This window comes from Mytilus edulis, chromosome 8 (genome assembly GCF_963676685.1).
Source record: "Mytilus edulis chromosome 8, xbMytEdul2.2, whole genome shotgun sequence".
NCBI lineage: Eukaryota > Metazoa > Mollusca > Bivalvia > Mytilida > Mytilidae > Mytilus > Mytilus edulis.
Window position 1 is genome coordinate 59,834,791 of NC_092351.1, and position 16,099 is coordinate 59,850,889.

The following is a 16,099-nucleotide window of genomic DNA, read 5'->3' on the forward strand; positions in this document are numbered from 1 at the left end:
CATCGGTCTCGTGAGGTTAAGGCCGGGGCTTTCAATAAAAGCTATGATATAATTTTCGAAACACCGCAAAACTATCCAAAAGATATGAAATATCTATAACTTATATGGTCATCAAAGTTTTACGAGGTCAACTCGATGGCATCTAGACAAAAGTAAATACGAAACGAACTACAAGTTATCGATCCCATGCTCTGTAAGTTGTTTATTCTAGACTTTTGATAATTGGGATAAATGTTTTACATTGATAATTTGAGTCACATCAGTGAACATTAATTTGACAGCTAGTGCCCCTTTAATAATATCACTCCTCTTTATTCTTTTGTAATTAAATGGTTATGTTTGTGTTGTTCACATGTGCTTTAATATTTAATGTAATTGTTTATAAGTAAATATTCTCTGTAACTGTGTGTTTTTCAGTTAATGAGAAATTAAATTCATCCATTTACTCAATCATTGTCATCATTCATTCATTCATTAATTGTCATCATTAATTGAGGTTTAAAGTTAATTCAAACTATGCGCCATTTAGGATCGTAATTACAAATGGAAAAGTCAGAAAAATGTTAGAGCCTGCCCTAGAAATTGATCTACTAGAAATAAATAGCCTCGAAATTGCATTTTCTATAAAGACGAATTTATGTTGAAGTTTGAATTTTGAACAATGTTTGTGAACATATTTCAAGACAAAAAAAGTTTGCTTTGGTGATGATCAATATAAATTAAGATTACATTTGGCAGTATGCCATTGGAATGAGAATATTGATAGATGCTTCATATAAGTGTGAAAATTAAGAAATCATAATACACCAGCTACCTAACAAATTTACAAAAAACTAACTTATAAGTACAGGATAAACATTTGGAATCGCTACATTTCTAGTTTCTTTTAAAACACAATAATTTCACCAATGCATTTAATTAACAATTGTAAACTATTATCCACATGCTAATATGTCTGATCAACATAATCAACATAATCTTTTTTAGTTTTTAGGAGTAGGTTCGGTAAGGTCCTAAAATGGCCCCGTTATTTAGCTTAAAATTAAAATTACGATTTATTAACCAATATTACAATAAATCATAGCTAATACAGTGACAAGATAGGAAATAATTCTATGTGTTGACAATTTATGTTCCCGCGTTTTATTCATGACCTCACAAATAGTACTTGTTTTGATTTTCCACGAAAAATCAATGAAAATGGCTAAATTTCCGTTGATTATTGGAAAGGAAACATAGAGCGCATACGTCGACAAACAAGATTTTTGAAAATAATGTTTGTAATGACATTTTACATGTTAAACTAAAATATTTAGTTTGTCAACGCCTGCGCTCTATGTTTCCTGTTCCTGAATTCGACTGAAATCTTGCGGATTTTGTCAAATTTCTTCAAAATAGGCGGATAATGTATACAAATGGAAATAATTAGATAATAGTGTTAAGGAAATGAATATTCAAATATAAATAGGTACGTCATATCCTTGAAAAATATCTAACGAAACGAACTATATATATTGACAAGCTTTGCATTGATTATAAACAATAAATTTTGGGGGAAATAAGTGCGACCTGAAGCTGGGTCGCAATTCCGAACGTTTTGAAATAGGAAAAATCCGTAGCTCTATGGTCCGCAAATAGTCAAAAAATAGCATAAGGACCTAAGAGCTATGGTTCCGCAGCTAGGTATATATATGTTATGATGTCGATAAATACTTTCATGTGTAATTATTTATCATTTCATGAATAGTGTCTGATCTTCTGTTCGTATATTGATTCATAGCATAGTATGCTACTGTCCGGTAGTTCAGTGTTTGACACAGAAATTAACAAATATAGGTCACCGTACGGCCTTAAACAATGAGCAAAGTCAATCTCGCATAGTGAGCTATAATAGAACCCGAAAATAAAAATGTAAAACAAGTAAAACGAGAAAACTGACGGCATATATTATGTTAACTAATCATGCGGAGCTATGTTTATCAACACTTATAGATATACATAAGACTTATCAAATTGGTACAAAGATTTTACACATGTATACATAAATCTTAACCATTGACTCTGATTGGAGATATTCTAAATTAATGCCAATTTCTAGATGTAAGTCAAGATATGAGGCCGACTTAACTGTATCTGTAGTATACTTTTTCTCTAGTTCGATGGGATAGATGCGTTCAACATAGTCACCATATTTTGAATTATTTAGTGAAAGAACATCATCTATATAGCGGAAAGTAGAGTTAAAGGATATTGCTAACTTCTTATCTTTCTTCCTACGAAGTTCCTGTATGAAGTCAGCCTCATAATAATAAAGAAACAAGTCGGCAAGAAAAGTGGCACAATTTGTGTCCATTGGAATGCCGACAGTCTGTTGGAAAAACACGTCCTCCGAACGTAACAAATATGTTGTCAATCAAGAAATCAAGCATCTTGATAATGTCAGTTTTAAAGAATTTTTTGTTTGAATCAGAGTGATCCTTTACAAAGTAGGATTTGTCCCTCCGTAAGACAAGATACTTGTATCTACGTTGGCCATTCTTTTTTAATAAAACAAAGAAATACCAACTCTTTTAATTTGTCTTTTAGTTTGGAATATGGAATACTTGTGTAAATTGAAGAAAAGTCAAATGTTTTAATACTATTACAAGATGAAAAAGAGTTAGATTGTATGTAATCTAAAAGATCTTTGGGATTTTTAAGTATCTACATCTGATTCACGCCACCTCTAGAATAGGCAGTTTCACAATAACTTAGAAGCCCGTCTTTTATTGCTGATAAAATAGATGTTAATAATTTAGAAAAAAAGTTTCGTGGAGCACTTGGAAGACTCAGCAATATACCGTTGTTTGTAAAAACACTTATGTAGTTTGAGTATCCAATACAGTGATGGAAGATCCAGTTCATCATCTTTGGTTGAAATTCCAAAGGAACATAGAAAAGACCTATGATTATCCAGGATTTCTTCTTTGGTAAGTGTCGTGAGGGTATATGTTGAGTTTACAAGTGAATTGTCAATACTTAATTCGTTTATCAAGCAGTTAATGTGATATTTAACATATCAAGATTATTGTTCGACGAAATCTGCTAAGCGCTAGGACCAGGTTGTTTTATATCGAAATATTGGAATATGGCATGCGGATGTCATTGATTTTTTTACGATTGCCTTTTTGAAACTTTCACATTTGTACAAGAGTGGCTATTTCAAACTTAGGCTCAATAATCTCGTGACGTTGATTAGCGGGAAACGAGATGCGGATCCGAATGATGCATTAATCAAATCTCTTTCATTAAATTGGTTTATCTTATTAATGAAATAAATCATATTATTTCAACGACAATCAGTATTAACAGAGTTGATTCAGTTCTTAATTTTAGACTTGATTATAAATATTTACACAAATTTCACGTGTTTTTTGCTTTCTGTTTAACCATGATGACTTCCATATAAAACAAACTCATTTTGCATTCACATGCTACCTGTGATTCAATTAATATTGTTTATCAAAGTAACAGTCCGGTAAGTCTTGGTAACAAACCCAAAAATGTATAAGTTTGCGATCAACAAAAACTGTCTGAAATATATATGTCGATCATATGTTACATTTGCACTTACTTTTAAGGTTATCTGTTCTGGGTTCAAAGTATGATTCAGCTTTTCGAAGTAAAACAAATACTTTCTTTACGCAACAAGTTCTTTGAAAATGTATTTCTTGGCATGCATTTTTTAAAACATTTTCTCTATGTTCCTCCTATCCCAAAATCAGCACGCAAAAAAGGTTAAGCTCAGTCGTCTTATCAAAATTGGAATTGAAACTGACACATTAACTTCATACCTTGAAAACATTCCATTCTTCAATATTTCATACAACATAAAAAATAAGATGTGGTATGATTGCCAATGAGACAACTTTCCACAAGAGACCGAATAACACAAAAACCTCAAAACTATAGGTCACCTTACGGTCGTCAACAATGAGCAAAACCCATACCGCATAGTCAGCCATAAATGTGTTTCATTTTTGTATTGGTGGAGGAAACCGGAGAGCTCGTAGATAACCACCGACTTTCGGAGTCGAGTGCACCTGCCCCGTGTTGACCGCTAGTGATACCGTTGTTTGACTACTGAGACACAAGAGACACCGAGACTCTAACTTTCTTTGGATATGCGTCAATTTTACAAATTAAGTAATTTGAAGGAAATGTTATTGTTACAGGCAGATATTTCAAATGAGGAGATGACTATCATTCAAGAAGTGGATGCTCTCTCTGAATTATGTGTACTCATAAAACCATCATTGAAAGACATGGTACCACAGACAGAGACATATCAGCAATATTTGATATTTGATCTAGGAGGTGAGAATATTATATATATGTTCACTACATGAACTATGTTTTAAAATATATGATATCTTCTCATCAATTTTTTTACTTTTCGTCAATCGTAGTCAATCTCCCTGTCAGTCCGTCAGTCATGTTAGTTTTCGGGTGATAAACCGATTGCGTTACATTGGATTCTTAAATATATTATAAGTTTATATATTATGACAAGAACATCTTTAATGATTTTGAAGTCTACCCACTGATAGGACACTCAAACTAAATTACTTACACAAGAAGTATCCTAGTAAATACTGGATTGGAACGTAACTTAAATATTGTCATATGAAATGAGTAAAGAACCAAATAAATTTAAGAGCAAAAATGTCATGGTTAAGCTCAAAGTTATAAGAAATAGAGTGATTTTGTGCTTTATACATTATGTAGAAGGCTTTTATTACCTCCACCACTACTGCATTTGTACTGTTCATTGTTCGATTCATAAACATTTAAACTTGTTAACTCGCCAAAAATGCATAACACATTTGCAGCAAATTACTCGTTAAGTTTTTGTTATTTATTAATCATGTTTTTCTTTGTCTAATATGTTCTCCTATTTATTTGTATTGTAGTCCTGTAATATTATGTTGTCATTTCAATATTATATTTAACTTTGCCATTAAAGTGCGAGGTTTGGCATGCCATAAAACCCGGTTTAACCCACCACTTTTATTCCCCTTTAAAAGTGTCCTGTACCAAGTCAGGAAGATGGTCATTGTTATATTATTGTTCGTTTCTCTGTGTGTTGCATTTTAACGTTGAGTCGTTTGTGTTTTCTCTTATTTTTGAGATATTGGGATAAGACGTGGCACGGTACTTGTCTATCCCAAATTCATGTATTTGGTTTTTATGTTATATTTGTTATTCTCGTGGTGTTTTGTCTGATGATTGGTCAGTTTCTGTGTGTGTTGCGTGTTGTGTCGTTGTTCTCCTCTTATATCTAATGCGTTTCGCTCGGTTTTGGTTTGTTACCCCGATTTTGTTTTTTGTCCATGGATTTATGAGTTTTGAACAGCGGTATACTACTGTTGCCTTTATTAATCCCCTGGAAAACATGATAATATATGATCTAACAGTAAATAAAACATGGAGTGTTATATAGTAATCGAAGGGACCAAACAATACCGCTCCTTATCAAGTCTGTAAATGGAAACCAGTAGTACACATATTCATAATGTAAATTCTTTTTTGGGCTCAATCGAAAGAATTGTTCGAAATTTTGAAATAAAACAATATTGATGATTTAACAAGGCTTATATTGTCCGAATTCATACTTCAGCCATTTTTTTTTTATAATAAACACTTTTAGCATCATTAAAATGTGTTCCTATAAGATAAAAAATTTCAGTCCAAGGTTTACCAAATCACCAAAATGTGTTCGTTGGCCTTTTCATGGGTACAATACAGCTGAGTTCAATAAAATGGCGTATCAAATTATAAACCTGATACCTTTGATAACTATTTATACCACTGGGTCAATGCCACTGCTAGTGTACGTTTCGTCCTCGAGGGTATCACAAGCCCAGTAGTTAGCACTTCGGTATTGACATAAATATCAATAATACGGTCATTTTTATAAACTTTCTGTTTGAATTTTTCGCAGAACTAAGGATTTTTTTACCCTGGGCATAGTTAACCTTAGCCATTTTTGGAATTTTGGGTCCTCAGTACTCTTCAACTTTGTACTTGTTTGGCTTTATAACTTTTTTTTATCTGAGCGTCACTGGTGAGTCTTATGTAGACGAAACGCGCGTCTGTCGTATTGAATTATAAGTCTGATACCTTTGATAACTATTGACCTATTAATAGGATTTATTATCCCAGATAAATGCAAACATTTTATTTGTTGTTTTGAATTACATAACATAATTTCTTTTGGACTAGAGAAAGAACGAAAAGGGTGCAACGGTTATGTTTCTAAAGAACGTTATTACTGAATCACCAAAATCTAAATATATCAAAGTATCATCAAGAGAGGTCAATAAATGGAATATAATGATTTTTGGAATATCTGGAATGGTATTTTCTTCAATATGATTAAAAATGTAATCGACAACGTTTTCCAATACATATATAAAAATCAGAGTGATCAGTACTAATTGATTTACCAAAAACAGTATTCCCTCTGCTATACAACTTGATGCTAATTTATATGAAAAAATGACTCCAATTGCAAAAACAAATTATTTGATCTACATTCTGCCTCTAGGTGAATGACATGTGACCCTTGCCATAAACAAATCTTGAAAACCATTGATTACATTTACCAATGTTAAATCAAATGAATTTTTAAGAAATCTGCAGTTTGATAATTAGAGCTTTGACTGTTCTTCCACAACAACCCCATTTCTAATGTTACTAAAATCACCAACAATCCAACTCTTTCGGGCAAGGTTAATAATTTAAATTTTAAACCTACACATCTTGACTGTTATTGTTATTTTTCATATTAATCCGGATGAAGTACATTCAGATCAGAGATACGGACATATACATTTTTCAATTGTTAATTTCATTTTAAAAATTAAAGTACGCTTACATTACAAAACAACAGGGAAAAACTCTTGTGCTACAAAAAGATAAGCAGTTGCAGTTGCTTATCCACATGTGGCACCCGTCGTCTTCCTCGTGTTATACAACTCTGATGATGAAAAGTCTTATTCGGTTAAGTCAAAATCGAGGAGACAGGACGTAATTGTCATCGAAGAAATTGCTTTCTCTTTACCAGTATGTACCTACTTTGAAAAATCTTTCTCGTCGATTCGTATCTTAAGTCTTTCAGCCTTTTTCCACAGATTTTTATAGTTTGTTTTTATGTTGTACTGTTATACCACTGTTCGTGGTTAGGGCAGGATTACCGCCATCAAACCAATTTAACTCCGCCACATTATTTGTATGTGTCCATCTCACGTTAGGGGCCTATGATTCAGGGGTTGTCGTCAGTTGCTGTGTGACGTACTTTTTGTTTGGCTCACCGGGGCCCGAAAGGCCCAATGTGAGCTGATGCCATCACTTGGTGTCCTTCGTCGTCCGTCGTCGTCATTCGTCTGTCGTTGTCGTCGTCTGTCGTAGTCGTCTGTCGTCGTCGTCTGTCGTCGTCGTCTGTCGTCGTCGTCTGTCGTCTGTCGTCATTGTCTGTCGGCGTCGTCTGTCGTCGCCTGTGATCGTAAACTATTTCAAAATCTTATCCTTTGAAACTACTGGGTCAAACAAATGTTTTAAAGGTGAACATATATCAGCCCTGAAATTTTAGACCAATCGAACAATTCATTGCTGCCACTTATTTGGTAGTCTTAAGGTAATTTTGCACTTTTTTGTTATTATCTTGAATATTATTATAGATAGATATAAACTGTAAACAGCAATAACGTTCAGTTAAGTAAGATCTACAAAAAGAGTTAATATGACCAAAGTTGTCAATTGATTCCTAAGCAGCTATTGTCCTTAAAAGTCAATTATACACAATTTGTTCATAAACTTTGATAATATTTAAAAATCTTCTCCTCTGAAACTACTGGGCAAAATACCTTCAAACTGTAACTAAATGATTTTAGGGTATCATATTTATAAATTGTATCCGAAGTTGTGACCCATCTTCAAACATGGCCGCCATGGCTAAAAATAGAACATAGGGGTCAAATGCAGTTTTTTGGCTTATATCTAAAAAACAAAAGCTATTAGAGCAAATCTGGCATGGAAATGACAAATAATCTCAAATTAATATGGTATAAATTTTGTATTTTATATTTCCTTTTACGTCAAGAAACATAGACACAATGGCTACAATGGAACATATGGGTTATATGCATTTATTTTGAACATGAAGAAAGGCGTTATTTTGATGCCCACGTACGATAGTAGAGGGTCATTATGTTTTCTGGTCTGTGCGTCCGTTCGTCTGTCCGTTCGTCCGTTCGTCCGCCTGTCCCGCTTCAGGTTAAAGATTTTGGTCAAGGTAGTTTTTGATAAAGTTGAAGTCCAATCAACTTGAAACTTAGTACACATGTTCCCTATGATATGATCTTTCTAATTTAAATTCTAAATTAAAGTTTTGACCCCAATTTCACGGTCCAATGAACATGGAAAATGATAGTGCGAGTGGGGCATCCGTGTACTATGGACACATTCTTGTTCTCGTTTGAATTAATCTATATTTTTCATTTCGGGGTCTTTCATAGCTGATTAATCGGTATGATTTTTTTTTCATTGAAGAGAGTCAAATTGGACCTGTAGTTGATAATTTCTGTGTAATTTGGTATCTTGTAGAGAGTTTTCTCATCGGCAATCCCACTACATCTTCTTTGTATATATAATTACTTGAGGTGTGATGAAATAATTTCTGCTATACATTTTCTCCTTGGCAACATGTATTTACGTTTCAGCAATACAGTGTATTGGCAGATCGTACGAGAGGGACGAAAGATACCAGAGATTCAAACTCATTAATCGCAAATAAACATCGGTATGAACAAAAAATAATAAGACAAGCAGAAAAACAATATTACACAAAACACAACATAGAAAATAAAGACTGGTGATCGTAAGTGCTCTAGAAGGGTAATCAGATCCTGCTAATCATGTGGCACCTGTCGTGTTGCTCATGTGAGTACGAACCCGGTGATAAGTCTTGTTCGGTAAGTCACATTCGTGAGAAGGGAACCGGGTTGCTGTTACGACATCAGGAACATATCCGGTATCACGTGTAAAACGGTTATGCCATAACTGTCAACCAACTCGTGATGGCGTTCGTAAAATTTACAACATGATGATTTCAACTTCACCATTTAGAACTCTTGGTTTAATAGCTTCGTTGTGAGCATCAACCTTCTATCAAAGAAATCTCGGAAAAACAAGCTTGTGAATATCTTATCAATTGTGAGATATATACTTCATATGCAGGCGCTGCTGGAATGTTGCTACAAAGAAATTGAAAGTTCACAATTGGGAAGCTGAAATTGGTTTTTTTTGTAGTAAGGTTTGATTTTCAACCTTTCTTCATTGTCAATTTCTATATATAAGTATATGAAAGTCAAGTTATGCGGCAAACTAAACTGTATTAGGTGTTTCCTCTTTCTCTAGTTCGATGGGTACAATTGGTTCCCATTGGAATGCCTATATATTTTTTAAAAACAATACGTTCTGGAAACGTGACAAATATGTTGTCAATCAAGGAATCAAGCATCTTGATATCAGTTTCAGAGAAGTTTTGTTTGCATCAGAGTGAGTATAAACAAAGTAGAAATTATCTACATCTCATACAAATTCCTCATCTACACAAGAAAATGCCTGTACCAAGTCAGGAATATTACAGTTGTTATCCATTCGTTTGATGTGTAATAACTTTTGAATTTGCCATTTGATTGGGGACTTTCCGGTTTGAATTTTCCTCGGAGTTCAGTATTTTAGAGATCTATCCCAGAGACAAGATACTTATTACTTCGTTAGCCATTACTTCTTTTTAAACAAAGCAATACCAAAGAAGGACGAAAGATACCAAAGGGACAGTCAAACTCATAAATCAAAAAAAAAAAATGACAACGCCATGGCTAAAAATGAAAAGGACGAACAGACAAACAATAGTACATATGACACAACATAGAAAACTAAAGAATAAACAACACGAACCCCACCAAAAACTAAAAACTAGGGGTGATCTCAGGTGCTCCTGAAGGGTAAGCATATCCTGCTCCACATGTGGCACCCGTCGTGTTGCTTATGAGATAACAAATCCGGTAAATAGTCTAATTCGGTAGGTCACATTTATGGAAATTTACTCTTTCAATTTGTCGTATGGTTTGGAATGGGGAATAACTGAGAAAAGTGTAGAAAAATTAAATAATTCAATATTATTGCAAGATGAAAGAGTCTTAGATTGCATGTTCTCTAAAAGATCTTTAGATTTTTTAGTATCCACATCTGATTCACGCCACCTGTAAAAAAGGCAGTTTCACAATAATGTTGTAGCCCGGCTTTGATTTTTTACAAAATTGATATTAATAATTTACAAAGAGGTTTAGTGGAGGACTTCGAACACCCAGAAATATACCGTTCTTTGTAGGGACAGTTATGTAGTTAAGCTATCGATACAGTGATGAAAGATCCAGTTTTCATCTTTGGTTAAAATTCTAAAGGAACATATATTACCCTATGATTATCCAGGAATTCCTTTTGAATTAATGTCCTATGGGTATATGTTGTAAGTAGGTTGTACTGTTATAATTACAGTTTATGGCCAAATTCAGTCATGACTCGTTAAATTCGTTTTAATTGATAAATTCAACAATATTTCTCGCTATCTTGATGATATTTTATATACTGCCAAAACTTACCCACAGCAATTTACTTTCAATAATTCAAATATGAGCAGCAATAAGCGTCCTTTCCTAGATTTAGATATTTTGGTTTGACACCAGAAAATACACAAAAATTTACGACTAAACAAGAAAAGGATTTTTCTTTCCTTATTGTAATTAAATTTGTCCTTTTTTGGGGATGATGTTTTTCTGACACCATCTTACGTGGTAAACATATCACAGCGTAATCGAAGTGTCTGTAATGACCTTTTGGATTTCAGTAAGCGTAATTTACATTTTACTGGTAAATCATTAAATCAGGGATTTCGATACCAGAAATTACTTAAAACCTTAACTAAATTCTTTCATGGATACAAAGATTTGGGTGTTAGTTTGGCTGTACCTGTTAACAAACTTACTTTTAACGGAATAGCGCATCCTTTATTTTCGATGATTGTGTTTACCGAAACCGGAAATTTATATGCGATCCTGTTAACTTCTAAATCCTTCAAATAGACTTATTCTAAAAAGTTACCAATTCAATTAATTAGATCTTTAAATATTGTGTTTTGAGATTTTGTTAACATTCAATTAAAATTTTACTATATAGTTTTGTTATATATATAAGAAGATGTGGTTTGAGTGCCAATGAGACAACTCTCCATCCAAGTCACAGAAGACTGTAAAAGAAGACACCATTATAGATGAATTTATGCTCTTCAACGTCCTTGAAGATACAATGAGAAAAATTTGATCTATGACACAATGTTAATATGTTATGCACATGTGAATTTTAACGAAGATTGTAGAGACCTTCATTTTGGTTTTGCACACGGTCATGTTTTCTATGGCTGTTAATGACGTTTTACCCTTAATCCATTGGAAGTTTTATTTGTACTAATTTTTCGTGGTATCCTGCTACTGATCTTGAGTTCGTAGATATATTTGGACCGATTAACTTTTTGTGGCTGTTTAACCACACTCTCAGCACACTTGGCAATATAACGGCCATCTTACTGTTGCGGAAGTCCGAGAACAATCTGAGTAAATTTAGAAATAAGTACAACACACCAGCCACGAGCGGGGTTTGAAGAACTCACAAAATCAGTGTTGACAGGCTAGTGATCACGGTAAATGCATAAATGTATACTATTCGGTCACCGGTCCCTGATATATTTGATCTAATGTATCTACTGACGATGCTAGTATTTATTCCGCGTTTAAATTGTCAAATGAATATACACAAAAATAATGGATTCGTTCATAATTTGAAATAATAAATGTATTGGCATTCTTAAAAGTAAACTCAGAATAATACATTTTTTACATTTTTCATTGCTATCATACTATTACATATATAGAGGGTTGATAGATATAACAGTATAAGTTAGTAGATATAGGATTGCGGCTAGAAGGAAGCTATAGAACCAAAGAATCCAAGTGGCATAGTTGAAATCATCCCATCAAAAAATTCCGCACGCACGAGTTGTTAGACCGTTATAGAAAATGTGTGTCCCATTTTCTGTTCTAAATGTCGTAAGCCCAAACTGTCTTTTTTCACACAATCATGACATCCCAAATGAGACTCGTCACTAGATTGCGCAGACCTTTGAACTTTAAATGTCCTCTTGGTATTGTCCGCCTCTTATAACTATGTTGATATGAGCGTCACTGGTGAGTCTAATGCAGACAAAGCGCGTGTCTGGCGTAATAAATCATAATCCTAGTACATTTTATAACTATTTACACTACTGGGTTGATGCCACTGCTGGTGGACGTTTCGTCCGCGAGGGTATCTTCAGTGTTGACATGAATATCAATATATGGTGATTTTCATAAATTTCCTGTTTACAAAACTTTGAACTTTTCGAAAAACTAAGGATTTTCTTATCACAGGCATAGAGTACCTTAGCCGTATTTTGCACAACTTTTTGGAATTTTGGGTCCTTAATGCTTTTCAACTTTCTTCTTGTTTTGCTTTAAAACTATTTTGATCTGAGCGTCACTGATGAGTCTTTTGAGACGAAACGCACGTCTGGCATAGCAGATTAAATTATAATCCTGGTACCTTTGCATTCATTGATAACTATTTACACTACTGGGTCGATGCCACTGCTGATGGAAGTTTCGTCCCCGAGGGTATCACCAGCCTAGTAGTCAGCACTTCAGTGTTGACACGAATTTCAATTATATTGTCATTTTCATACATTTCCTGCTTACAAAAAAAATGAAAACAACACGTTTAGTAATTTCTTGCGTCCGAAGCGCTTTTCTGGATTTACCTTTATCAGGAACGCTCAAAGCCAAACATTTGAAATCCGAAGTTGAATAAGTACCGAAACCGTTGAAGTGATATATGTCAAAAATACCTAAAATAAATAGCCAATTTCATGTAAAGCCTGAGGGAGTTGAAACATTAGTTTCTTAATAATTTCAAAATTAATAAACGGACAATTTTAGTAAAGTTTGTTAAATTATGTCAGTACCGAAGTACTGACTACTGAGCTGATGATACCCTCGGGGATTAATAGTTAAAACTTTGCATTTTTCGTAGAAAAAAAAAGCTAACGATTTTCTTATCCCACGCATAGAATAGTCGAGTGACATTTTTCAAAAAGACGCTTAGTTAACGACTTTAATGCACCCACCTAACATACGGCTATATTATATATCATTCGGAAGCTTGTGATCTATACTTTCTATTTATCCCGGTCGTCAATAATTCGTAAAATCAAGGTTAAAGGTCAAAAATGAATATTCCAAAATTTTGCTACAGTTAAACAATATGCCCTTTTCTGGTACCTGTATGAAATTTGTTCATCTAAAATTGTCTGAACATTATAAAACAAAATACCATAATTCCAAATCAAATGCAAACTTAAATGTTTATTGCGCTATATTTACATACAATTGCATTTCTTCCAAAAATTATATAATTGCACTAAAAGCTAATGTTCTTGCGGTATCAGTATCTATATGTAAAAAACATATCATAAATTAATAGTTTATAAGCCGAGGGAATTTTCTTTTCATTGTAAACTGTAATTAATGTAATATAGATCAAGATGCGGCCGTCTAATGCAACTTTTGCAGTTGCCTTATAAAAACACTATCTACAATGTTGATCATTTTGCTTTTTTGGCTAGATAGTCAATATCGAAAGAAATGAGTAAACGGTTTTATAATAGGGTTATTGAAAGTGTTATAGGTTGCATTTCTGTAAATATTGACAATGCATTATCCCATAGGAACTCCCTTTATGGCTAAAACTGTACCACTTTTACTATGAAGTTTTGAAAAAAATCATATCCTAGCAAGGAAAGTTGCATATGCACTACTAATTTTTTAAAGGTCAAAACATAGGGCTGTGCGGCATATTTTCAACGTTTATATGCCCCGATCTTCTAAGAGTTTAAACTAACACTAAATTTCTTAACTATCCCTACCTCGACTGTAGGGTTACCATAGATTTCAATATAAACAATATCCACATGCATATTTTCTGGTAACTTTCCCAAGTTATGTCTCTATGAGATGCAACTTACTGATCAGAACTGGGAACCAGTATGTAAACAAAATTAATTTTCTATCAATATTATAAATCTCCACAAAAGAGGCGTGGTTTGAGAAACAGCTGTATTTACAAAGTGTAACCTTCAATGAATAAGCAAGGTATATATAGTAAAAATGTGTTTCCGTTGTCGAAAGACGATTTTTTTTTTCATTCAATATTCGAATTAATATTGTTTGCACAATGCACTTTTTTATTCACATGTCCGGCTGATTTTTTTTAATGTAAGCTCATTATTACATATTTTATTAGTTGTATTATTAAATATGACTGCAAATTAATGATTTGAGATTGAATACCCTTACTGAGCAACTGCAATTACCACCTGTTTTAGGAGTGTTTGCACATTTCTGTGTAGTGTTTTTAAAAGGACTGTAGTTTTTTGTCCGACTTTTTCGCTTTGTTCATGGTGTTTTCTTTTTTTCTTCACTTATCATGGTTTGACACTGCCTCATTGTTATTTTCTTTAACATGTTTAAGCCAAGGCAAAGAAGACTTGTAAGCTCAGATATTGATATAAGATATAAACCTTGTGTCCCTACGTCCGTCTGTCTTTAAGTGCACATGGTGATTGTACAGGAAGGGATTTTTTTTCAGGATAAACAAATAGAGTTCAATAGTTAGCAATTCAAATGCACTATTACAACTTTCCTTGTAAGCTAACTCATAATTTTAAAACAATCTTACTAAAATATAGATCTCTGATTACGTTATCCGCATATGATATACTATCATGCGAGTTGTAACAGATCTAAATTAAAATCAGATTTTTTTAACCCATGCTAGTTACGCTATTGCATACCATTTTGTGTTTTTTAATGTCAATTAATATCACTTCTTATTATCATGAGATCTTTGCACCATTAAAAACCAAAACGAAAAAGTATGACTATGGATTTAGACTGTCTCATTCTTATTTATGGCCATGTTTAATCAATGCATGGCAGATGTTCCACTCAAAAGAAAAATGACAAAAATACCGTACTCCAAAGCAAACTCAAAACGAATTAAAATGGTGCGTCAAACCTGGCTTTATAGCAGGCTTAACATATCACTTGTATGAAAAGAGCTCACTGGTTTTCTGAATGTCTCAAATTAAAATAGTGTGTGGTACATTAACAATTGATTTTTAATGCAAACCCATAGGCAATTGAATTTAGAATAAAAGTGCACGTGGTTAAAAAGCATATTTATATATCAGTTTTTATAAACAACATTTTTTTTGTAGCATGTAGCTGTAGTAGTTTAAAACATCTACATCAAAGCTGCTTTGTTTGTTTAGAGGTTGCCTACTTTTACAAAAGGCCATTGATGCTGATTGGTTAAATTTTTGTGTGACACCTACACAGTAATTTCGTCATTCATACTAACAAATAGAATAAATGTATAATGGATGGGGATTGTCAGTTTTCTTCTGAAGGTCGGTTAATCCCTCCTGGTACTCCGGCTTCCTTCTCCAATAAAAATTGATTGCCACAAAATACGTTATATGATGAATATATATAAGGTCTGAAACTGGCATGTCAGTACTTCTGTAGTCCTTTGTTAATTTATGTTTCACCGTCGTTTTGCTTAGTTTCCTCAGTTACCTATTCTGCCATCGGACTCGGACTACTTTTTAACTGCGTTTTACTGTGAGTACTGTTGTGTGTTTGGTTATTCTGCATTAGCTTGAGGTATAGGAAAGGGTTGAGATCTCACAAACATGTTTAACCCCTCGGCATTTTTGCGCTTGTCTTAAGTCAGGAGCCGTTGTGCTTTGTTTTTTACTTGAGTTCACTTATATGTTTCAGAGTTTGTGTGCGTCCGTTTTCACTAAACTATAAAAAAGAAGATGTGGTATGATTGCCAATGA

The 16,099-nt window shown here is 33.4% G+C and overlaps 1 protein-coding gene across 1 annotated transcript in view; it reads left to right on the plus strand.

Moving 5' to 3' along the window:
* LOC139485961 (heat shock 70 kDa protein 12A-like) overlaps positions 1-16,099 on the plus strand; it is a 31,482-nt gene that overhangs the window by 10,345 nt on the left and 5,038 nt on the right. Inside the window, exon 3 of the mRNA XM_071270638.1 lies at positions 4,215-4,356. Coding sequence (XP_071126739.1) covers positions 4,215-4,356 — 142 coding nt within the window. The remainder of the gene's footprint in view (positions 1-4,214; positions 4,357-16,099) is intronic.